This window comes from Dysidea avara, chromosome 11, assembly GCF_963678975.1.
Source record: "Dysidea avara chromosome 11, odDysAvar1.4, whole genome shotgun sequence".
Taxonomy (NCBI): domain Eukaryota; kingdom Metazoa; phylum Porifera; class Demospongiae; order Dictyoceratida; family Dysideidae; genus Dysidea; species Dysidea avara.
The window spans coordinates 3,285,238-3,312,035 of record NC_089282.1 but is presented as its reverse complement, the minus strand read 5'-3'; the positions used below and the strand labels follow the sequence as shown (position 1 = coordinate 3,312,035).

Genomic DNA, 26,798 nt, shown 5'->3' with positions numbered 1-26,798 from the left:
TACTATGCTATTGTATATGGTCCGTGATCATTATTCTCATCTTTCCCAGTAGCATCCATACTCAGCAAATCAAAGCATTGTGTTGTCTATTTATAGTCACAGACACCAGTCAACTGTAGACTATGTCAGTTGTAGGTCAAACAAATTGGAACTTGATTCTTGTAAGTGAATAAGGTTAGTAAAACCCAATTCACATTATTATAGTGACCAAGCAATTGTAATGTATTCCACTTGAAAAGATACAAAATCCTGTGTAGGCTGTTAGGGGAGCCACAATAGAATCACAATATTACATACTGGCTATTAGACCATAACATAAACCAAAATCGCAGCTACTGTTGTTACACAATTCTGCCTGCCCAGTGAAAACACTGCACGATCTGTGCAATACTGAGAAGCTACTGGCAATGTTTGTATTAGAAGGTTACAGTATTAGACCAAATGTTTATTGGAAATGTTAGTGAATGTAATTTAATATGTACACTGTATAACATCAGTTGGGATGTGCTAGGTCTGTACTCCATCTGTTGTAGTTGGTGTTCATAATAGTTACTCTTTCTGTTAATGATTAAGCACATGACAAGCTTTGTTTAGTTAAAAAGCTACTAAAGATGCATACATTATGAAGAGGACTCTATCTGTAATGGATACTAAATTGGCAATTGTTGTGTTCACATGCAAAACAGGCATTTGGTAATTGATTATGGTGTAAATCGTGTTCTGTATTTGTGGACTGAGTACAAAATGTGTACCTATGGTGTCAGCTTTAGTTCTATTGTTTCATTGACTTGTAGTGTGTTATGAAGAGCTACCAAGTGTATGCTATGATACAAAGATAACTGTAGACAAATGTTGTTACATAGGCAAGCCTTGATTACACAAATACAAGTTTGAACTGACAACTCTTATCTCACAAAATAACATATGTCTGCTTCAACCTTGCAGCATGATCCTTGATATTAGATCGCAGAATAGATACAGTACATGGTGCTTGTTGTCTGTGTGAAGGCATTTATCTTGTAATTGTATTGTCTTGCTTGAAATCCTAGCAGCACACTTGTACCACTTCACTAGTACCAATTCCAATCATGCAATTTGGTGGTGATTTTCATGTGATGCGTGCGTAGTCATGTGCCGAATGGTTGCGTGAACATGTACACACCGTAATATGTGTACTTTGTACAGTCAAAGGAATGTATCTACTCAGTACAGATGTTACTATCAGCTATACTGCCACATGAAGTCAACAAACAAATCTATTGTGCATACACAGAATGTGATCTCATCTCTACCATATCAGTTGATAAGGCTGTATACAGTAAAAGGGAACCGGCGTAGATATTGATTATTTCATAATTATAAATCCGAAAACCATGTACTTATTTTGTAATTTTTTACATGTCAGTTTTTTTGGTTGTCATTTGCCCATCCGACTCTGTAATGTATTATGTTCTGTAATCTATCTGAAAGTGTGCTTGTGAAGCATTTAATCTGAAAACTATTGAAACTTTCAGGTGACTGTTCACGATCATATTATAAGTAGCAGTTACCCAAAGAAAGTAGTGGTTGTCTCAAAGCCAGTAAGTAACACGTCATGCAATATGGGGAACACATCAACTAGTTCATTACTGTTTTAACTGAATTACTTAAAGTGTACTGCAGCTGTACTGATATGTGTATGTGTGTGTGCAACAGAAACCAAATGACTATAACACATGTAAATCATCACCATCCTTTTTGTGGGTGCTTGAGTGACAATGAGTTATTTTGGTATGCACTTGTGGTATGGTTGTTTTGGCAACCGTGTATGTATGGCTTTTCTGCTATAAAATCCACGTAGTTTTGGTCAGCATTCATTTTTAGCTGCTGGTCGAGTGCTGTTGACTTAGACTAGTACAGTATGGCTGATCTGAGTGATTCGGTGTATTTACCAGATGACAATGTTGTATCACAAGGACTGTCTGTTCCCAGTAGAGCAGCACGTTGTGAGTTATCTGGTAGTTTTGCTAGTTCAGTTAGCAGTAGCTTGAGTAGTGATGAGAGTATAGTTGGTACTCCTACAAAGAGAACTGTTGTTGTTTACTGTCCTAACAAACACTGGGGCTGCCAGTGGGATGGATCTCTTGATACTATATCTACTCATATTGTCAATGACTGTCAGTTTGTAGAGGTAACTTGTGCAGTATGTCATCGTTGTCTACCATACTGTATGCTGAAGGAACACCATGATTCTAACTGTACTAAATTACCAGTTTCACTAAGAACAACTCCACCTAGTAAAGACAGTTCTGCTATGCCTGTAGTTGTCATGATGAATGATTTTCGTAAGAGAAAGATGGAGGATGAGAGATGGTATTCCCCTGTTCTTGTCACTAATACAAATGGTTACAATATCAGATTGAGACTTGATGTCAATGGTTGGTCTGGTGGTGATTCTATTGCAATGGTCGTGTCTTTGGTGAGAGGTGAAAATGATAATCGACTTCCTTGGCCATTTGAAGGAGTAATCACTGTACAAGCTCTAAATCATCTCAAAGACTCTGCTCATTCTAAAGTCAAACATTTTGTGTTTTACGGTGGAGGCTACGAGTGCCAACGAGTCACAGACGACACACAGCCAGAGTTTGGGTGTTGGTGTGACAGATTTATTTCTCATAAAACACTGAAATACAATTCAAGAAAGCAATGCCAATATTTAAAAGATGACTGTATCTTTTTCTTAGTTACTTATACTCCAATAAAACATTGATATTTGTATTTGTGCCATGTATTTCTGTGACTATCATTGTAAAAGTGTTTGAAGTGTATTTGTATTTGTAATTCATGTTTGCTATGTGCCACTTGTCTGTGTGTAGTGTATGATAGTGATGAATTCTTAGAAGTACTTATTGAGTTGGTGAAATGTAGTTGTCACAGACATAAAATTATATCAGTGGTTGCTTAGGCCAATTAAATACAGCCAGCTAATTTTATGTCTTCTAATGAGGACCTGTTGGTTGTTTGGAATGAACTGATAATGTTAATATGGTGAAGGAGTCTTCATCTATTGATTTTCCACAACCAATTTGCAACTTTGTTGATGGTTTACACTTACCAAATTGGACAATAGATGATGCAACTGGAAATGCTGGTCGAAGCTTAAGGCTCAAATGAATAATAGTTTACTGCTTAGCTGTTACATAATTAGTGGAGAATTATAGGTGTAAGGTTTCATTGCTATGAGAGAGTGCAATCAAGTTGTTTCAACCAAAAGCTTTTACACACCACTATCACGTTTGTGGTGGTATGAATAAATTTCTGAGAAGATACATGGTGCCCTTTCTGAAAGGATTTCTGAATAGGGGAACAAATGGTTAGCACAATCTAAATGTTCAGCGATACAGTACAATTGGACAACAATAAACACAGATACGGATACTTCTTTTTGATGTCTAGTAGTGTAGGTGTCAGCATGTATGATATAGTGAGAATTAGTGGTAGTTGCTTTGAGAATATGATTTCTACAAGTAACGCTAACTGTTAGTGTCCATTCTTTGTTGTGCTGCTCTCTGGTTACTTATCTCTGGGCAACTTCCCGAGAGTGATGGGCACAAACAAGTAGGTAAGTCACCATGAGAGTCACTGTTCTTCCCATGCAAAGGCTTCTGGTGTGGTTTTCAATTAAATTATGAAATTGTGTAGGAGTGTGAGAGCCTGCATGTGAGCTTTGTGAGGTTGAGCAAACCACCTGTGACTGATGGCAAATTATTGTTATTTGTGAGGGGGAAACCTGTTTAGTGTGGCATACATTTCAGAACAGTTTTGATGCCATTATATCGTATTAAGCAACATCCACAATTACGTACATGGGAATGCAGCCAGGGTAACAGCAAGGGTGTTCACTAAATGACTCAAGTGACTGGGTTCTGTGATAGTGTAGAGGCTGTTATAATCATTGGATAGCTGTCATGGAGTGTCTTCTTTGTAGCTGTCATGGAGTGTTTTCTGTGTAGCTGTCATGGAGTGTTTTCTGTGTATTTTAAGTCTACTTGTTACGTGGGAGGTTGTGAGCTTGTGTTTGTAGGTTGAGGATTGACTGGTGGTATTGGAATTCGGAGGGATGTCTGCAGGCAGTGCTGGTTTTGAAGAACAAGTTGAAAACGAAGGAAAAACTGGAGTTTAGTGATCCTGTTAACAAACCAATGTTGAAAAACTTCTCCACACTCGTAGATTTCTGTTCTTCAATCATCAAGGCTATTTTTCCATCAAAGTTAGTTGAAATGTCTTTCCTATGTTGTAACCCTTCTAACAAGATGATCACTTGAAGCTTTGTCAGTGGCTCAGTACTGTCCTTTAACACTTCTGTGACGCTTGTGAGAGATTTAGTGATATGTGATTGGTGTGAGTGACAAGAGGCACGTGCCTAATAATATGTCTACACTTCACTTTTATCACTACCATTTTCATTGCTTTCATTTTACATCCATCTACTATGTTAATTGCTGACAATTAATCTCATGCCATTGTATAAGTGATCACACACAAATAATCACTTGTTCATATTTAACTACAGTACATTTGAATATTAATCCGAACATTTTGGTTAATCGTTTGAGCCTTGGTACAAGCCGTGGTGTGTGTGTGTGTGTGTGTGTGTGTGTGTGTGTGTGTGTGTGTGTGTGTGTGTGTGTGTGTGTGTGTGTGTGTGTGTGTGTGTGTGTGTGTGTGTGTGTGTGTGTGTGTGTGTGTGTGTGTGTGTGTGTGTGTGTGTGTGTGTGTGTGTGTGTGTGTGTCAGGAGAACATATATCTACATAGTATGCACTCCACTTTTGGTGGTTTTGGTTGTGTAAGTGGGTCTTGTTTTATGATATTCTTGGTAAGCTTCAGTCTCAGTTAATATACCAGGTTCCCATGTCATTTGTCTCTAAGTGCACGGGAAAATTTCTGTCATACTCAACTGTTAACTTTTATGTGACACAATTCATCATTATCAAACTTCTATAACAACACCACATCAAAGGCAAGAATGGTACCAGACTGTCCTTGATAAACAATGTAGCCATTTTGCTTAGTTTTCAACTGTGTTATGTTCCTACCAGAGGAGGTTGGACGCGTTCACATGAGCTGTACATTTTCATTGGAAAATCTTCATTCAAGACAATTTTATTAAAACTATAGTGCATTTGAAAGCTCATGTATTTTTAAATCTAACGGCGTGATAAACCCCAGTCAACCCTGCTGATTAAGCTGGTAAAAAAGCCAGAGTTTAAAGCACCAATAAAATAAATTATGCAAAATCTGTTTTATTGAGGAGGATAATACAGTGATCTCAGTGTAACGCAGAGAAGGGTCATTGTTTCATTGTAGAAAACGTACGTGACAAGTCTGGTGAAGTTGTATGCATCAAATCGCAATTTATTAATTTCACCCCAAATCTAGAGTACTTTTAGAAAACAAAGTACATTGCCTTGAAGCTTATGTAAAGGACGATCTGAATATCTAATGCACCCCAGTGAACCATATCGTTTTTCATTTAGTATTGCGACTATTGAGAGTCACGTGAAATACCAAACAAAAGAATGTAATTAAGAGTAATATATTTAAGTAGCACTTAAAGCGCATCCAACCTCTGTGTTCCTACATACAATGAATGATATGTCAAGCTAGCCTAGAATCAATATGATTTCTTCTACTGTAAGCCACTGACAGAAAGAACAGCCATTAGATTACAATGGATGGAGTATAGATCTAGAAAACAAAATTTATGAAAGAAAGCAAAAGTTGAGTTAGCACACGAAATAAAATGATCTAAGGCCATGAAAAATTAATTATATGTTTCTGGTTCCCTTCCTGGTCATTTTTTGGCTGAATGAATTGTGCAATCACCATACAATAATGTATGTCTGTTGAAAAGTTTTCATGTCTTGTAAACACCTTTTTCCTATAAAAATGCACTAACTTTATACATCAACTTTCTATAGCCTGCTAATTCCATGTACTGCTACATATGTCAAATGCAGTGTACCACTTCAAAAAAAAAATAAATAAATAAAAACCTGGTCACCTGGTCAATTTTGGGAATTTGGTAGGAACAGAAACATATAATTAACTTTGCACGGCCTAATGTACTAAGACTACATTTACCAAAAGCTTTTGGGACTACTTGAAGGATGGATATATATGTATGTGTGCGTGTGCTTTCATTGATAATATTAGCATGTTTTGTTTGCTAACTTTGTAAAATTAACATTGTTCCAATTATAAAATTAGTTGCTCAGTCATATCACCTACAGCATAAGAGTGTGGGCCAGTTGTTCTGTAACCTCACAATGTGTAAAACTAACGCACAGTAATGACATCTATAGTTACCATAGACCATAATTATAGTGTGTGTAGGTATTTAATATCTTTTGTCTGATTACTATTTAGTATCAAAGGACGGATCATTATTGTCATCTTTCTCAGTAGCATCCATACTCAGATAATCAAAGCATTATGCGTTATCTATTTATAGTCACAGATACCAGTTAACTGTAGACTATGTCAGAAATAGGTTAAACAAATTGGAACTGATTTTTGAAAGTTGTACAAAATAAGCAAAACTCAATTATACTTTACAGATTAATATGTGATCATGCAATTGTCTTGAATTCCATACTTATAAGCATGCGGTAATGAATATACAAACAATGAACAAGACGAAGCTGCAGTTCATACAATACACACATCAAGGGCTCACCTTTGTGTCTCATGTCTTTTGCTTGCAGTGCACAGGTATCAGTTCGCAGTAACACATCAATGGCTTTGTGCCTTGCCTATCACATAGAATAAAACAGACATCATGCATAACTGTTTCCCTTCCCAGAACATGGCAACCCATCAAATTTGTTTAGTTCAGAAGTGACTATATAATGTAAAGGGGGACTCTGTCAGCTGTGAATACAAATAAATTAGCAACTTATCATGATCACATGTTTACTATGCTAAATGAAATTCTTTTAGGTTTGGGCTATTTGTACAATGTCCGAAGCATCATTGTATATTTGTGGACAGAATATGCTTACGTTGTCAGTTGTATCCTGAACTATGGCAAAATAGAGTAGGTAGTTTATTATAAATAACAGTGTTTGTTGTCTGTGAGAAGCCATTACAGGTAGTACATTGCTTGAAGTCCTTCATTAGTTAGAGTAGCACTTGTAATACCATATCCAATTCCAGTGATAATTCCCAATTCCAGTGATAATTCCATTACCATCATAACTTTGAAGTTACTTTCAGGTGCGTACCAGATGGTGTCAACTATACTGCCACATTAAGTCAGTAAAACAGTATTGTCCACATCAGAAATTTAATTCCATCTCTGTTAAGGCTCGCTTTATGCAATAAAGTAAAAAGGTGACAGGAATATTAATACCTTTACTAAATAATAAACAAGTCTTTTGAAACCACAGCCAGTTGAAAGAGTTACATGTATTTAGAAATGTTTATACTTGCGCTATAAAGCCTTAACCCTTAAACCCACATAGGCCAGAAAACTAGCCTAAATACACGTGCCTTGCACAATGTGGTGTAGCATTTGAAGCATTCATCCTATGACTATGCAATTTACGTCAGGATGTAACAAGGATTTAAATGATACCAAGGGTTTTTCCCTAATGCTAAACAGTGAGGTTAAAACTAGCCATGTAAATAACTTTTTGGCAAGGAAACACGCAAACCGTTGACATAGGTTTACATAACTCGATGGTGGTTGCTCCTATCGACTTTCAACAAGTTCCATTCGTTTCACCATAAATTGTTCTATCAGGCCATATGTGACTCATGTGAGTAAACCCACAATTGAAATTAAAGACATGGCAAAAATTTTGAAACATGGAGATACAACTTGCTGTTGTTCATTGCTTCATAACAATGCTTCATAACAAGTAAGCCACTGTAATTAGTGTTCATTTATATTTAACCTTCTCCAAGTAGCCTAGTGAACTTTTGAACAATAGGCTCTAAGAATTAAGTTGCCCCACTTAATGTCACCATGCATGCCCACATTGTGTAAACACGCATTCCGCAAAAGTACTTTGCAGGTTTAAGAGTTAATAAATAAACTAATGTCCATTGGTTCCACATGGGGCACTTTGAGATAATAAGTCACTCTCTCTAGAGTTCCTTTCTTCACCTTTTCAAATGTAAAACATCTTTAACTGTAGGACCAGGGGACCTTCAGCACTTGTGCTGTAAAACCTTAATAAAAATAATAAATATTTGATTGTCATGGTGCAATTTGAGTAAAGAATCTGTAGCAATGATGTTTTCGTTATACAGCCAGTTCTTTTGTATGTAGTCTGTCTGAAAATGTGCTTGTAAAGCATGTAATTTGAGTATGTATTAATAAAGGAAACCTTCTGAGCGTTCCTCTTTTAATGCTTGAACTGCAGCATTTGGAAGCATGACTTTTAGAGGCTACAACTTTCCTTGTGTCTGTCCATATATGAGTCTTAAGATTACTTATTGAGTTAGTTCTGTTATATAAGGGTATTATTGTATTGGTGGTTGCTTAGGACAATAAATTGCAGCTTGCTAATTGTATTGTCCTTTGCAATGAGACCTGTTGGTTGCTTGGAATGAGCTGAAAGTTTTCTTCCATTGTGTAGGTTGTGAAGGAGTTTCAGTCTGATAATTTATCATAGCCAGTTATTGACTGTGATGATGGTTCATTCTTACCAAGCACACAAAAGAGCCATTTTGTGGTGGACAGCTTGTAAATGCGTAGTGTCATGCTGGGCAAGGTGTGATTATTCACACATATTTGACATAGTGCACTGGATGGTTTCAGGGTCTTGTTGGACAATCCAAGGATTTTCTTGGGTAGCTCCTTTTTCAGTGTACCACTCTCCCAGATGTATTGAACATTGTGCAAGTGTGTATAGTGGGCCACTGTGCACTGTTATCCTTCCTCCTTACTATTTGTCCTTGAAGTCCGATGCATCTGATTGTTGGCATGGGTGTCTTCTTCTGGTTCTTGTAATTTAAACTGAAATCGGTTTGGCTAAAACCGTGTGTCTGCGTGTAGGTATGTCTGTCCAACACTCACGTGAGCCAATAGGCTTTCAGCTACAGAAAATGAACTTTCGTGTTTTCGTATTAAAGCTTAATTTTCTATTTTTATCGTGTTTACTTCTTGAAGGGTGTGTGGCTGGTAACTGAAACCAGGTGAAAAGTTTAGTAAGGCTGCTGTACCATGCATGTAGCAACTGAAAAACAACATAACAGGCTTTGTAAGCTACCAGGAATGGCATATCTTCTTGAGTTGAAAGAGGGTGTATCCCTTTTGTATGCAAACGAAAATTAAGAGTAGCCATGAGGTGTAACATGTTAATGAAGTTTTAAGTGTTGTCTCAAAGAAAAAAAAGTATTATACTTAGTTTAGCAGCTAGGCACCACTGTCTAATTGTTTTTACAATGTGGGGATCTTGTTCTATACTCAACCACATGACAAGGTGACTCAAGGTAGTCTCATGTCACCAGACCAGATTTTCTCTGCATAGCTCTTATTGTATAAGTTCCTGCTCAAAATAGGGTCTGGGAATGACAGAATTGACAACACTTTCTTGTTGTTTACATGTTCTGTAGGTAACAATTTGTCAACAACAGCTCTATGGTGTGCCTGCTCCCAGTAACCCTAACTCCTGCATGTGGCATTGATGCCGATCTACAGATTGCACTGACAAATTAGGCCAGAACGAGTTGTCGATTCGGTTTTTTTTTGATAGGCAGGAACTTATAATTGTAATCGATAAGCATCATGCCAAAAAATGGTCTGGCCAGACTCAAGGTCAGTAACTTAACTTACCTTAGCGTCTTAGCCTACTGTACTTTAGATGTCATATATGGTACATGCTTTAAACCCATATTCTGCCTTTGTATAAAAGTAATTAGATGAATTTAGGTTTGTCTTTTCACCTATTAGGTAAGTATGCCTTAGTGGCATGCATTACTTATATAAGGGATTTTTATGTGCAAGCACAAAAATTTTGAGGATTTTTTTTTGCAAAAGTGCACAAATGCTTTATTAAATTTTGCATGTTTTACTTCACAAATTTCAGGAAGTAAGACATCACAACTCAAAAGCGATACATGTAGCCTCAAACGTATTCACGATTGTATTTTCATGAAGCTGTCGTCACTCACGAAATTCTCATTCCTCAAAAATTTCTGTGTATTTATGGTAACTCCTACAAATAAACCACTAGTTGTAGAAATGACGTTTTTTGTTATGTAATTACAATTATTACTTCACATACTGTACAATGAATTGGCTTGATACATTTAAAACATAAACATAAAACAGATCATTATGTGCTTTTAGCTTACTTTAATGTCTGATTTTAGTGTCCATTAAGTGTTAAGTATTTTTATAGTCCCAACTATGTCACTAACAGATCATATTCACAGATATGATAGTCTCCCACATACTTATGAAACCACATACTAAAAGAAATACTTGGACACAAAATTACCATCATAAGAGACATAAACTTCAGTGGTGGAGATGTGTAACTACCATATTTGTTTGGTTAAATATGATTACTTAATTTAATTTTTTATTAGAAATTGTTAATGCTGAACATTCACGTGAGGATCAAATGAAGAATCGCAAACGAATCAACAGACTAGACATGCAGGTGACATCTAGTAGTGCTCAAACTAGTAAGTATTTGTAATATGGTAGAAGAGATGTTAGTGTACACTGTATACTATAGCATTGTTAAAATAACATCTTAGGAAATGTCTATGATATTATTAAGGTGGCGGTCAAGCAGCTATCAGGCGGCTCACCCAAGTGGAACTCATACAAACTCTAAACCACATTACATAGTTTATTGCATAATAATTATACAACGAAGTACTAAGAGTAATACGAAACGCGGTTAAAATTACATAATAAATAAATAAATAATAAATAAATAATGTTTGAGAAAACTACAAGGCCTAGAGACATGAACTAAGTGGGGATCGATTTGCCTGTGAATGAAGGCACAACCGTATAATAAGTACGCCTGTTCGTACTGATAACTTGACCGTACGTGTAATTCTATATAATGCCCAGCACCACACCCTTGCTTAATTACAGATTGCGCGATGGAGAAGATTATTAAACATCCACTGAGTAATAGCAGGAGAACCAGAACAACAAGATTACAAGTAAGTTTAAATGTTTGTAACTGTATATTTTATATGCAGGATATACGTTCCAGTGAACAACCAGCTGATGCCCAGCTGGGATACCAGCTGATTCGCTCATGACCAGCTGATGCACTTGTGAACAACAAGGTAATGAGTAATGTACTACTTGTAGTTGTATTATACATCTTCATCCTTCATCTGGCTTGCTAGCGGCTGGAATTATTTCCACCTGGTTTAACTACTAGCTACTCTACTGTGAGTCTGTAATAAACAAGAAGATGCATTGCTGCATATACTACAATGTGTAACTATCTCCTGTATGTTGTGCATGGCTGTATACATATTATTATAGACTGATCACTGTGCCAACTAGTGCCAATGCCACACCGCTGATATACTGGCACATCACCGGTGGCCTCTAATTACAATAGAGTCTGTTGTGCCATATTGGCTTGATTGGGATCAATTGCTAATTGTGCCATCACCATGTCCTTTGTTCTGTATAGCCTCACTTCACTGCTGAGTCATTTTCAGAGACACGTCACACCTACAATATAAATTTTCAATATAGCTAACTTAACTTGGTTTTTGTGTCAGTTGTGTTTTAGTATTGTGGTTTTCTGATGCCAGTTAAACTCCCTTGACTGTGTACGTATGCATATGTATCATTTCCTGTACATCTTTTCTACACGATCTGCACACACCGTGTTGGCCATGCACTGTTTGTACTTGCCCCATTAGTAGGTTGTCCCGTTGGTGATTGTACTTGGTTGTATTTACCCCGGGCCTAGTAACGTAGACGCCTGCCGTGCCATTAACAAGCTTGATGGAGCCATTAGCACTACAGCTGATCAGTGGACTTTTGGGACCTGAACGAGCAAGAAAAGGTAAGGGGATGAATTACATACGCATAGGGTCAGTGGTTTTAGTGGTACGTACCAGTAATCAAATTTGCGAGATGAGTAGAACGTCAAGAAGACAGAAGTGATTGAATCGATCGTCTAGGTTAACTGTTAGTAGAAGAAATGCTATAAACGCTAGATGAAATAAGCCAGCTGCATCACCACAGGCAATCAATCCAATTCGCACGTCTGGTGAGGGTAATTAATATTGCATTAACACATTAATTAACATTATAATAATTACAGAAAACATGAGTACTAATGAAGGTGCAGATTCTTCACAGATGCTCTGCTATAGGTCAGAACACCTCCACTGACCTTGACATCAGTACTTCAAGTCTGAGTCCTTGTACCACACCACACCTGAAAGGCAGTAGAGTTATTAGCCTTGAGAAATTACGTGACACCATTACCTGTCACAGTACAGCTTGCCAGTCTGTAGTTGAATTGATAGGTAAAGTAAAACATGATGGTCTTGCATTCTATTAGCTAAATACAGCAAATGCAGTGAGGAGTGTAAAATAAGATCATGTAATAAAATAGATTTAACAAGGGAGGATGGTACATAAAGGACAACGTACCAAACAAATGTAGCAGCTGTGATGGGCCAGATGTAGCAGCCTGGAAGAATCCGTGAGCATAATGGGTATATCCTCACTGTCAAAACCAACGTTCATCGAATTGAAAGATGCTTAGGATTGGCCTTCGGGGACTACCTCACTGAGTTAATGTTGAAGGTTGGGCAGGAAGAAAAGCTAACAGCCATATGAAATGAAACACAACATCATGAAATACCTGCCATTAGTGTTATTGTTGACGGCAAGAGATCACATGGCCATTCCTATAATGCCAACTCAGGTGTTGGTGTTATATTCAGTGCTGCAACAAAGAAACTTCTTTATATAGGAGTCTGCAATGAGTATTGTGCTATTTGTTCCATTGCTAAGATAAAGCAGCGTACTCCTCCTCAGCACAAATGCTTCAAAAATTGGAGTGGGTCATCCACTTCCATGGAAGCAGATATCATTGCAGTCGGATTGAAGGCATCGGAGTCGATGCAACACTGAGGTGATTAGGGATGGTGACAGTTTGGTGCTTCACACTGTTCAGACAACAGCACCATATGGTAATTGTAAAAAAAAATGTAGAGTGTGCCAACTATGCTGTAAAATGCTATCGGGGAAGACTTGATCAGTTGGCAAAAGACTATCCAACTTTTCAGGGACATGGTAGCCTTACTAAAGTAGTTACATATCACAAAAAATAGCCTATGGTGCACGCTGTGCCATACATAAACATTCTTCCACCAATGATGTTGCTAAACTTACTGAGAGCTGGCCCAAGGCTTTATTTAGGAAACCATGAGATTTGTGATCCAGTATGCTGTTCAGAAGTAGTCAGTGGCAAACCATCAAATATTTATTTGAATGACTTACCGCGAGTAGGCTGGAGATAGACTGGTCAGTAAAGCTGCTCAGCTTATCAGTTATCAAACGACCAACTTGACAGAATGTTTCATGCCAGTATAGGCCGAAATGGATAGTGGAAAACAAATTAATCAAGTACAGTCTGGATCCTTTGAACACAGGTGTATGGCAGCTGGTCTGTCTGGGTCCCACATGGGCTGTAGAATCATGGAATCACCTCTTTAAAACACCTTCACCCATAGCTGAGGTATATGCTAACTGACAAAAATGGAAACATGAACAGAACACAGCTAGGAAAGCATCGGAAACTTACAAGCATGCTCGGCTGTAGAGGAAATGTAATCTTCAGCCAGCAATTCATGATAAGGACTATGGCCCTGAAGCTACTGCTCCAAGTTCAACAAGTCAGTCAGAACTTTGTGATATATGTAAGGAGTTCTTGAAGTCTCTACTACAAGTAACTGAGACCCATGTGGCTGAGTTTGTAAAGCCCACAGCAGATCAAGATCCATCACCAAACAGTCTGTGGCAGAGACTTTGGAGTGTTCGGTTGACTGCATCCAAGTGTGGCTCCATATAAAATACCAATCGAAGTTTGAAAAGCTAGTAGAGACCATCCATTACGAGCCACCTCCTGAAGCTGTGGCAACTTTAGAATGGGGAAGATCTCATGAAGACACTGCAAGAGAAGCTTATGTAAACAGCAACAGTAGAGGTGAAGCATACCAGGTAGATCACACAGTCATACACATCAGTATTGAGCATCCATGGCTTGCTGCATCCCCTGATGGACTTGTTGAGCACCCTTCTGAGGTGGAAGGCAGGAATCAAGGAATCCTTGAAATCAAATGTCCATACTCTGCCAGAACTTTGACTCCTGAAGCTGCTTGTCAGGAACTCAACAGATTTTGCAGTAATTTAGTGGATGGCCATGTCAGTCTAAAGAAAACACATTATTACTATTTTTAATTTCAAGGCCAACTGGCAGTCACACGAAGACCATGGTGTGACTTTTGTATTTGGATTCCACATGGAATTTCGGTGGAAAAAATTAATAGAGACAATACATTTTTGGAAGCAAAATGTTTCCTGAGTTGAAAAGATTCTACTTAAAGTACTACTTGCCTGAAATGGCAGATCTTATGTTTCCTACAGGCCAGCCAATCCGGGAACTAGCTGACATCAAGGAGTTGTGTTAACTATCAGATAGTAGGCAGATACTGTACATGTGTGTTGTTCAACAATGTTAAACGTATAGTTTTATTACAGCAGTTTCAACAACTTACCAGGTTCTTCAGTGTCGAGTTCACTGATAAGTACAGCTCAGAGTATAGTTTCTTTCTCAGACTGAGTCAATAATTGGTGTACTAATGTCGAGATTGGATTCAATGTGTAACAATCATCCATGGTTGTTCCTTCTTGTTGGAATAGTTCACGCATATAGAATTCATCGCAGCAACTTCTCGTACTGGATACAATGGAAAATTGTACACTACATAAAGAAATCTGCATTGATTATGTAACTCATGCATTCGAGCATGTGTTCAACCACAGTACCTGTTGAGCAGGTTATTTACACAACGGCTTATCGTATCAGGCCAAAATTTTGAATGCTGGTCATGGATAATTTAATAAATGGTTCCTTGTATCATTAGCACGCTGCACTTAGCAGTTTTCGAAGTAGAACTGCTTTTTCCAAGTTAAATGTGAGCTCTGTGCCATCTGTAGTGCCAATATTGATGATAATACACAGAACCACAAAGACTGTTGCCAATATCAGGTTACCAAAAGGGGGGACAATTATTGCTTCACGTTTGTTCATAAACTTGTTTCAAGTAATATTATAAAACCATCTTATAATGCAACACCGAAGTCTTCTTTATGCAGCAGGAACATAGTTCTATGCCTTCTTGTTATTAGCACTGCTAGAATTCCCTTAATGCTGTAGGAAGAGAGAGATACAGCATTTTGAAAAATTTAATACTAAAAGTGGGCGGCTGCCTGGTAGCCGCTTTACCGCCACCTTGGCACTGAGCACATTACCAGGAGCACATTGATGATGTCATATTTAGTCATGATAGTAATTATCTGTATTTGTTGTCATCTCGTATATAGTAGTAGTGAGCTTTATAGTGAGACTTTCAGTAATAATAGCATGTACTTGTTCTTTGCAATTAATTGGTGTTGTTGTGTATGCTTCCCCCTCGTTATTACTGCTGTTGTATTGTGTTACATGTTCAGTATACAAACCATTACCATCACTCCAATACAACATGAGTAGTAGTGATGAAGAGATCACAGGTATGCATAAGGTACGTCCAACAGTGGTGTACTATTCATTGTATATGTAATCTCTTATCCTAGTACACACTGTCTCATTAACCCATAAACAGCTATAGCATTTGCTTTTAAATATGTACAGTACAGAGAAGATTATTATTAACTATCTGCTATACATAGTAAAACCGCAAGTATAGAGTCTATAAAGATATGTGGAACAGGCAACTTTCAAATAGTTACAAAATTTGTGTTCTTTGTAAGTATAGTTTATTCAACTTACTTTCACATGATCCATTAATTTGAATTGAGTTTAGCTATATATATAGTTAGTGATTGTGTGCATGAGTGAAAATGTACCAGTATTTTGAGTGAGTAGCTGATTCAAAATGAACATTATTTATAATCACTATAACAGAGTAGTTATGAACTGTCTTTTTAGAGTTTACATATTCTTAGCACCTTCAGAACTTGTTTGAATAATGCTAGTTATCCTATTGGTGACTTTCATCGAAGTTGGGATAAACACGTTGGTTTTTGTAGAAAGCATTTTTTTACCCATCACTTATTACTTCTGATCAGTTGTATAGAGCAAAGCCTGCTTTTTCATAATCTTGAATTCTTTGAAATAACGTCACTTTCAAAATTATAAGTTTGTGCTCTTCTACAAGGATTTCTGCTTCAAAATTAATTCAACAAGTTGACTGTAGCCTATGCTTTGTTTTTCATGCAGCGCCTTTATTCTACTGTATATAGTATGATTTGTTCCTCATATTCACAATACCCTTTATTTAAGCCCACAGCCACTTTAAAATGTGAAGCACTGGAAACACATTGTCCAGTAAACGCATGCCTTTAAATAAACTCCACCATTTTTTACTTGCTGTAAATTTTGGTTTAAGCAGCTCCATCCTGTCGCATCCTTCCAACCCAGATCTTTGTGCCATACCTTTAAAGAATTATCTCTTTGTCTTATGTAATGAGGGATAAAAAAGCATAACTCGGCCATACTTCATCCTATCAACTTTCTCTTGATGCCATGATGCTTGCCATGGGATTGCGATTCAGCTGATATAATTAATCTTTAAAGTCACATAGGCCGATATGTTTTTTAAAAGCATGTGAAATGCATAAATATTACGAGTAATGCATGCTTAAAGATTGGCTTCTAAGCAACCAGCACAGACTAACTTTAATATCTGATGTCATTAACTAAAAACATTATTTCAATGGAAAGTTTATTCATTGGGCTTCTTAGACAAGTTTAAATAATGGTTGTATCAACAATCGCTCACTTGTTATGACGCCATGAAGAATGGCGATTGTATTTCCTATTAGTTCACATGCATCACCTCGGTAGCCATGTATAAAAATGTTTGACTCATGTGAGCTTTGATTCGTCATTGAATGGAGAATTGAATGGTCCTTACCAGAACTTCATAAGACACACTGTGAAGAAGTTATCAACTGTAATGAATTGTTTTCGTTTTTGTGGTGGCTTTAATTCACAACGAGTTTGGCCTTATGTTTTCGATAAAGGGTAAAAGCCTAGGTACTGTTTATGTAGGGATTGCCCCAAAATGATGCGCGCGCCAATATTACTGCCTTAAAAATCATTCTAGAGAAACATTACGCGACAAAAATCACCTTTATAGAATAATATTAGTCCATCTAACATAAAATACAGCATTGAAAACAAGAAAACACTTATCGGTGAACGGATGGATTCTTTTAAACATTGCCAAAACTTGAAATTTAGTCTGTCTCACTGCCTGCCTGATCACATTCGCAAGCCTAGAGGCCAAATGAAGCAGTGCATGGCCACTATTTTACGGCACAATAACAAACTGACCGGTGGAATGTGCCTTTTGGGGTTCTGATGAATGTAGGTCCTCTGCGCCTTGTCTTTTCTTTTATCTTCAATCAGGCTGCTTGTCTTCTTCTTCATCCAACGAAACCATATCGAGGCATTAATTTTCTGTATCACCATGTTCTTTCAGTAGCATATTTAGATGCTACAGAATTATTTCAGAGCTGGATTTCAGAAGCCAGCTAGATATCCAACTTTGCAATTGGGATCCCGTTCGCGATAGGTTGACGACCACACCCATCAAATAATAAAGATCTAGGTGGACTAATAGCAATTGAGTATGGAGACCATGCACACCTCTTAGCAATCTAACTGTTTGCTTAACAGAAACAAGATGACCTCACCCCTTATTGGTCTAGCTAGCTGCACACCCCTTGGTTGACTTGCAATACTCTAATATAACAGTCACTCCTACACTCGAATACAACAGTCATGTATGATATTCTAATAGAACAGTCACAGGTTACATTGTAGCTAGCTGTGCTACAACAACAAAAAAAAACTAAAGAAACCAGTATTTTTAAAAAATGTTAATTTAAAAATGAAGTAGGGATCTATGCAATAAAAAGTAGTGAAACAAGAGATGAATGATGGTATTACAGCATAGCTCAGTGGGAAGTCCCTACTTTGGCATTGAACAAAATAATTGTTATAGCTAATGTGCCAAGGTAGGGACTTTCCCACCGAGCTATGCTGTAATACCATCATTCATCTCTTGTTTCACTACTTTTTATTGCATAGATCCCTACTTCATTTAAATACTAGTTATTTATTACATCACAGATAGAATGGTACAAATTGCATAGCTTTAGCACTTACTGTACAGAAGTTACAGCGCGTCATGCATTACGGCCGAAATATCAGCCTATGCATTTTCAGTGCACTTTTATTAATAATTGTGTGCGACTTTAAAGGTTAAATGGCCAACAAGCGCAGTGACAATACAACGATAAAAGGAAACAAAACAAATCAACGCTTTGTAGCAAGTGAGTTCCTTGTTATGATAATAGTTCATATGTAGTTACAAGCTTGCTCCTTGCTATTTACTAAAATCTTTATTTCTAAGAGATTGGATGAACGCTTTACAAGATACGTCTGTGTTATGTAAATTGGTAAAAAGTATCGTGTTTTTAGTCCATTTTTTAAAATCAAATCCAATTTTCTGGGTTTATGGGATACTGAAATACTGTGTACTTAAAGGGGCAATGTGTCGTGAATTGTTTATACAGGAAGCCGTTCAAGTTTGTGATGTAATCATAAACAAAGTATGTCATTGTTATATGGATCACGTGTGTCATTAAAGCGGCAGACTTTGTATATACGACAATTGTAAGCCAGGTAAGCTAGCTTAGAATCCCCCTGCGCTGTATAACATTGATTATCTTGTTTGAGATGAAGCGCTTCGTTTCACACAGTAACATTACTGTTACAACTCGCCTGGTTGTGATACGTGAACACAAGTTGTTGTACTTCCCAGCTGTTTGTTTATTCCTTTTACAGCGATAGAATAAACTCTGTGGATAATTTTTAAGATTGTTCTCCCATCCAGTGACACGCACGTGATTTTGTTGTACACAAATTAATCATGTGCTTATGCAATCTTGAATTATTTCGCAACAAACACATTAGCGACGCATTGCCCCTTTAAGTGTAGTGCAGTACCAACTAGTATAAAACAACTTAGCACATTTGTAACTTTAACTTCATTTATTTCTTTTTCAGAATCTAAGTACTGACTCAATTGTAGAAATGGTGATGTCATCTGATGATGCAGAAACAACAAATCACTTTAATTCACAAGAAGTGCAAATACTCTCTGATGAGTTATAGGTCACACTGTTACAGTGGCTGTATGTGAATTCACATATTTTTATCTTCATTCCCTTGTTACATGATGAGCTGTACACTGAACTAAAATTGTACATATGCAGTAATGATATATGGTTTAAAATAATTCCTACATCATTTTATAATACACACACTACATTACACATGTATGAAATACTGTAGTGTTCTTCTATTGGGGAATATGTATAAGCCATCATCTGTATTGATGTTGTGTGTATTATATAACTGCTGTTGAAACATGCACCATTTGTACATGCAGCATTTGTGAACTGATAACTTGTAGTGTGTGGGGTTTTGCAATAGTAGTAACTGTTGCTTCTTTTGTGCTACATAACTGATGGGCTAAAGAAGCCATTGTATTTTCCAGCATGCGACAGTTGTGTTATAATTCCAACTGCTGTGCACTGTGTAACTTTTGTTACATACTTGATGGGCTTTGAATGCCTAAAGAAGGCATTATAGTTTTTCAGCATGCGACAACTCTATTGTGATTCCACCTGGTCACGTGTGTGAGATCAGTTCAACACTATATACAATGTCTAGTACTAGCAGGTGCTACTAGCATTGTGGGGCGAACCTGATTAGAGATAATCCATTGGTATATGCGAATATATTATCAGTGTTTGTTATTGTTTCTACAGAATTTCGCTATATGTTTACAGCACATTTAGCGTAACACTGTTGAAATCACTTCAATTGTTGGCAGTGACAGGTTGTCTAATTTATCATGTAGGACCAGTTAACTTTGTATTTATTTTGTACTCATTCCAGACACTATCAACTTGTACAGACCAAATATGGAATATTCATTGTATTCTTGCTAGTGTGTCAGGTTTGTCCCAATCAAGTGTTGACTAGCTGGCATTAGTAAACAACTTGGTCAGATTACACTTGGCTTCAAACAGGATACATGCTTCACATGGTAACTATTGCTTCTTCTGTTAAATAATTGATGGGCTTTCAATACCTAAAGAAGCCATTGTATTTTCCAGCATGCGACAATTCTAGTATGATGCCACCTGGTCACATTCAACACTATCCAATGTCTAGTATCAGGTATTGGCTGATATTAGGAAAGGTTACACTTTTTGGCTTTAAACATATTGCATGCTTCACAACTGCTCACTGCTTGTGTGAGTGGTTGAGAAGCATGCATGTGGTTTAAACGTGCTTTGAAATGCAATGTGCTTGTAGGGTTTTGCTTGTATCTTGTCTATACAGAAAAAGATAAGTATTGCTATACTGTGCAGAAAATTGTCGGTCTTGGTCCGATATCATATTGCGGACTAACAATTGGTGACTTGTGATGTTAAGGTAGACCCTGTGAAGGTCTGATTATATGCATACAATTTACAATTATAATTTAAAATTAGTCATGCAGGTGACTGCCCAGCAGATACTTGATTATACCAATGTGGGATAGGAGCTAGGGTGTTCCATGAAACTCTGATCTGTATTATCACTATGTAATAGCTAGGTGTGGTAGTGCAATGTTGGTGGTGAAGTTTATGTGTACTACAGTGTTTGTTAGGACAGTAAACATCAACAGTTCTCTTTGTAGGAGTACCAACTACACTATCATTGCTACTGCTAACTGAACTAGTTAGGCTACAAGTTGACTTTGTGGTGTGGGTGTCTTGGCAACCACGTATGTATATGTATGGCTTTGCCATGCACTATAAAATCTGCATAATTTTGGTCAGCATTCATTTTTAGCTGCTGGTCGAGTGTGGTTTGCTGCTGTTGACTTGTGACTTGTACAGTATGGCTGATCTAAGTGATGATTCGGTGTATTTACCAGGTGACAATGTTGTATCACAAGGACCGTCTGTTCCTAGTAGAATAGCATGTCAAGAGTTGTCTGGTAGTTTTGCTAGCTCAGTTAGCAGTAGCAGTAGTGATGAGAGTATAGTTGGTACTCCTACAAAGAGAACTGTTGTTGTTTACTGTCCTAATAAACACTGGGGCTGCCAGTGGGATGGATCCCTTGATACTATATCTACTCACATTGTCAATGACTGTCAGTTTGTAGAGATAACTTGCGGAGTATGTCATGATCACCTACCACACTGTATGCTGAAGGAACACCATGATTCTAACTGTATTAAATTACCAGTTTCACTAAGAACAACTCCGCCTAGTAGAGACTGTTCCGCTATGCCTGTAGTGGTCATGATGAATGATTTTAACAAAAGGAAGATGGAGGATGAGAGATGGTATTCCCCTGTTCTTGTCACTCATACAAATGGTTACAGTATCAGATTGAGGCTTGATGTCAATGGTTGGTCTGGTGGTGATTCTATTGCAATGGTCGTGTCTTTGGTGAGAGGTGAAAATGACAATCAACTTCCTTGGCCATTTGAAGGAGTAATCACTGTACAAGCTCTAAACCAGCTCAAAGACTCTGCCCATTCTAAGGTCAAACATTTTGTGTTTTACGGTGGAGGCTACGAGTGCCAACGAGTCACAGACGACACACAGCCAGAGTTTGGGTGTTGGTGTGACAGATTTATTTCTCATAAAACACTGAAATACAATTCAAGAAAGCAATGCCAATATTTAAAAGATGACTGTATCTTTTTCTTAGTGACTTATACTCCATTAAAACATTGATGTTTGTATTTCAGTTGAGCCATGTATTTCTGTGACTATCATTGTAAAAGTGTTTGAAGTGTATTTGTAGTTGTAGTTCATTCATGCTTTTTATGCTTGTCCTTGTGTCTGTATGTTATTGTATATGATGTCAACCAAATTATAAAGTCTTAAAATTAATTATTGAGTTATTAGTTCTGTTACAGGTGAGGTCTTAGGACAATACAGTACAACTTGCTAATTTTATTGTCCTTTGTAACGAGACCTGTTGGTTGTTTGGAATGAGCTGAAATTTCCATTATGGGTGGTAAAGGAATTTCAGTCTACTTAAACATGCTCTAGTGGGCTGGCCACTATATGCTGTTATCCATTCTCCTAGTTTTAGTTCTTGATGGCCAGTGTTGTCAAATGCATCAGATTGTTGGAATAAGTATATAGGAATTTTCTTCTCTAAACCACTTTGCTTGACTGAAAACATCAGTCAGCTACTGTAGATATGTAGATACTATATTATTAACAATTCATTGCACAATACAATGCAACTCCATACAATCATGCAATACAATGCTATTTATATAAGTCTATGACGTGCCTACTAGGCAACCACTGCTACAGATACTGAGTAGAAATTTGGTAGCACTGTAGAAACCAACCGGTGTCAAGTATATAAAGGTAATGCTCCTAAGATACAGATAATCACTGTGAAGGAAGTACTGTAATGGCTCTTCACAGGTGTACATTTTATTCAGATCTGACCGTTTCTAACATGTGACCTGGATTGGCTTCACCACACCTTGCAACAAAAGTTATCAAATTAATGTGCACTGTCTCAGTTAACAGGCAGTGCTGTTTGACATTCTTATATCTTATGTGGAGCTTATAGTTGGCGGTAACAGTGGAGCACCAGATCTAACAGTTTATTCATATTATAACACATATATATACCACTTTGACACCTCAGATCAAAGGTCACTAAGAGATTCTTCAAGTAATAGATGTTATACAGTTATAGTTGATTCTCAAGATATTGTGATTCAGGAATCTAGTGAGGACTGAGTCTGAGGAGTTACTTTTAGCCTAGTTAGACCCCTTTTGGATTTTGCATCTCTACCTATTAAAAGACATCAGGGCACTGCAGTAGAATCAGTACAGAGATGTGTATACGTATTTGAGTGGGATGACTAAGAATTCATAATACTAGTCTCCTGTACTTATATTATGAACTCTTGGGATGACTTATGAGGAAAGATTGGAATCTTTAACGTTACTCTCTCTTTACTACAGATGAAAAGAAATGGACAATATAGCCACTGACAAACTTATCAGGTGCTTAGTCAACATACCACTGGAAGATCTTATACCATAAGCTGTTACACCGCAAAATCTGCTATACAAGGAGCAGGTTTATTATTATTCTTAGTTTGGTTGCTAGGCACCACTGACTATAATCGTTTTTACAATGTGTAGATCACTTTTCTACACAGCTCATTTCAACCATGTGTCAAGATAGCTCAAGGTCAGTGAATTATACTCTTTTATAGTACCATATCACATTAGTCTACTTAACAGGGTTGTTTGGCACACAAACACATTCACAATTATATTTTCACGAAGTTGTCATCAATCACAAAATACATGAAATTTTATTCCTCAAAAATTTCTGCTTATAGCTAACAGTAACTCCCACAAATATGTTGTAGAAATTAAGTGGCTATGTGTTGTAAGAATTCAGTTGATTCATTTTAACGTAAACTAACAGTACATAAAAAGGATTAATATGTGTGTTCAGATCATCCATTAGCCTGCTAGTAGTGTCCATTAAGTGTGAAAAAGTATTTTTATATTGTCAAAACTATGTAACTAGCAGATTGTATTCTGTCTCCCACATATATGTATTTGACATGAAGCCATGCATACTAAGACCACGAAAAGTTAATTATACGGTTCTGAATTTCCTTCCTGGTCATTTTTTTGTTGAATGAATTGCACAATCACCATACAATAATTTATAATATTTTATATCTGTTGAAAGTTTTCACATCTTATAAACACTCTATTCCAGCAGCCATGTCGCTTGACTCTGATTCTTGTACTGGTGATCTTGGTATAGCCAATGGTTTTAATAAATACTTTCACTCAGTTTTTACCAAAAGTTTTATGGACCAACCACAGACTGCAGACAACCACCTGCTATGTCCTCAATTGATATCCAACCTGAGGAAGTTTTTGAATGTCTGTCTTCCTTGGATGCTAGTAAAGCAGCTGGGATTGATGCCATGAGCCCTGAGGTACTGAAACAGTGTGCTGGTCCAATTACTCCTATTGTCCATCATTTAATTAACTTGTCCATCACTTCATGCTCTCTTCCTAGTGAGTGGCAGACTCATCTTATAGTTCCCATACACAAGTCAGGTCCGAAGACAGACATCAAAAATTATCGTCAAATTTCACTGCTTTGTATTCTTTCAAAATTTTTGGAAAGATTAGTGTACAACAAGATAGTTGACAAAGTAATCAAGCTTGTTTCACCATTACAATTTGGTTTTGTTAGAGGCAGGTCATCATTACAACAACTACTCCTCTTTATCAACTCTGTAATTGAAGCTCATGAATTATCCACTCCCATTGATGTAATATATCTTGATATAAGAAAGCATTCGACTCTGTTCCCCACAATGACTTATTGACCAGGTTATGGTCCCTGGGAATTCGTGGTGACCTGTGGAATTGGTTTCAGGCTTATCTTCTCAACAGACAGCAATGAGTACGTATTAACAATTCTATTTCAGAGGTGCTACCTGTGTTATCAGGAGTACCACAAGGCAGCATCCTTGGTCCTCTTTTGTTCATTCTTTACATCAATGATTTTCCTTCACTATTAAAAGAATTACTGCCCTTTTTATTTGCTGACGACACCAAGTGTATACATACAGCTAAGACTGCTGAAGACTTCAACATTATACAAGAGGACCTTAACATAGCCAGAAACTGGTCTGTGTTGCGTAATTTATCATTTAATTGCTCCAAATGTGCTGTTTTACACTTTTGGTGCAACAATAATAGTACTGCTCAGTACTTCCTCAACAATAACAATATTGAATCGACAGAACTGATTAAAGACCTTGGGATCATGATATCTACTGACCTCTCCTGGTCTGCTCATTGTAATATGGTTGTGTCCAGAGCCTACAAGCAGCTAGGCTTAATCCGTCGTAGTTTTACAACCAACTGTATCTTGACAAAGAAACAATTATACATCTTCTTGGTGCGTTCTCAACTTATGTACTGCTCCCAAATCTGGCGACCCAATCTTGTTCAAGATATCCATCTTTTGGAAAGGGTTCAGCGGAGAGCCACAAAGTACATTCTTAATGATTATACTTCATCCTATAAAACTAGACTATTAAAGTTGTCGATGCTTCCCCTCATGTTTACTTACGAACTAAATGACTTGTTATTTTTTATTAAATCCATCAAGAATCCATCTTTACACTTTGACATCTCCAAGTGGGTCTATTTTACAGCAACACCACCCATTCCAAGCTAGTTCATAATTATACGAAATACAGCACCTCCCGCCACTTTTATTTTAACCGTTTACCACGTTTATGGAATGTACTGCCACCTTTAAATCTAGATCTATCTATAGCAACACTAAAGAGACAGTTAAACAACATCTTCTGGGCCATGTTCACTTCAAACTTTGATGACAATAATTACTGTACTTATTATGTTGTATGTCCTTGTCATAGGTGTAGTTCCACCCCAATCACCCCTTTGTTAATTAATTAGTTTACTTGTAATTTTAGTTGCTCCCTTGTAATCTTAACTTATAATTGGGTGCTGATAGCTCTTATCAGCACACCAGCTGCTGTATTTTATAGTCTAGTTTAGTTTTATACCAATCCCCCAGTTTGTATCCATGTCTTTCAGCAGCAAAATCACAATAATAATAATAATAAAAACTCCTGTATTTTATAAAGATGCACTAACTTTACACCATAACTTTTGTTTTTGCCTATAATTCCATGTACTGCTATGTTAATTGTAGTATTGTAGTGTATCATCAAAATTTGCAGGGGGGGGGGGGGGGGGGGGGAAGCCTGGTCGCCTGGTCAATTTTGGGGAATTGGTAGTACCAGAAACATATAATTAACTTTGCATGGCCTAAAATATAATGTGGGCACAAAATTACCACCACAAGTAAATGAAACTTCAATGGTGGTGATGTGTAACCATCAGTAAGTACTGTACCAAGCCTGTGGCAACTTTAAACAGGCTGTAGGACCAGGTGTCCTACAGGCCTTCAGCTCTTGTGCTGTAAAGCCTTAATAAAATAAATTTTAAAAAAGTCGAAAATTACTTATAGGAAACATACACGTAGTCTAGTAGTAGCACTAGTCAAAGTACGATAAATCTCTTCAGAAAATCAATGTGTGACCTTGATACAAACTAGAGTATTTTCAGTCACCTCTCATGATTGTTGATCTGATGTCAGACAATGAATTTTAGTGTACCCAATGAAAACTCCTGATTATTGTATACTGGGATTTTTTGGGGGGGAGGGAATTTTTTTTGGTCAAATTTTTGAGGGGGATTGCTTCTTCAGGATCTTTTATAATACTCGTTTTGAGTGAGCTGCAAATTTCAAAAGGGAAAAATTTTCATAGGTAACTGCTAATGCTGAACTATCATGTGAGGATCAAATAAAGAATCGCAAA

The 26,798-nt window shown here is 37.2% G+C and overlaps 2 protein-coding genes across 7 annotated transcripts in view; both read left to right on the top strand.

The window, feature by feature from the left end:
* The window catches only part of LOC136237925 (IQ domain-containing protein E-like), a 45,931-nt gene extending 23,674 nt beyond the window's left edge, over positions 1-22,257 (top strand). For 2 of the 6 annotated variants that reach the window (XM_066028190.1, XM_066028192.1), the window contains 3 exons: positions 10,586-10,684; positions 15,732-15,802; positions 19,360-22,257. In XM_066028190.1, coding sequence (XP_065884262.1) covers positions 10,586-10,684; positions 15,732-15,802; positions 19,360-19,467 — 278 coding nt within the window. In that variant the 3' untranslated portion in view covers positions 19,468-22,257. Of the gene's footprint in view, positions 1-52; positions 175-794; positions 2,885-10,585; positions 10,685-15,731; positions 15,803-19,359 lie in introns of those variants that run through there. The other 4 variants (XR_010692642.1, XR_010692644.1, XR_010692643.1 and 1 more) reach the window with 4 other exon arrangements.
* On the top strand, positions 21,250-22,098 carry LOC136239262 (uncharacterized). The gene has a single exon (XM_066029994.1). The coding sequence runs from the start codon at positions 21,250-21,252 to the stop codon at positions 22,096-22,098; it is 849 nt and encodes a 282-aa protein (XP_065886066.1).
* Positions 22,258-26,798: the final 4,541 nt, after the last annotated feature.

Coding starts and splice junctions, on each gene's coding strand:
- LOC136239262 (XM_066029994.1), top strand. CDS start 21,250: ATGGCTGATCTAAGTGATGATTCGGTGTATTTACCAGGTGACAATGTT.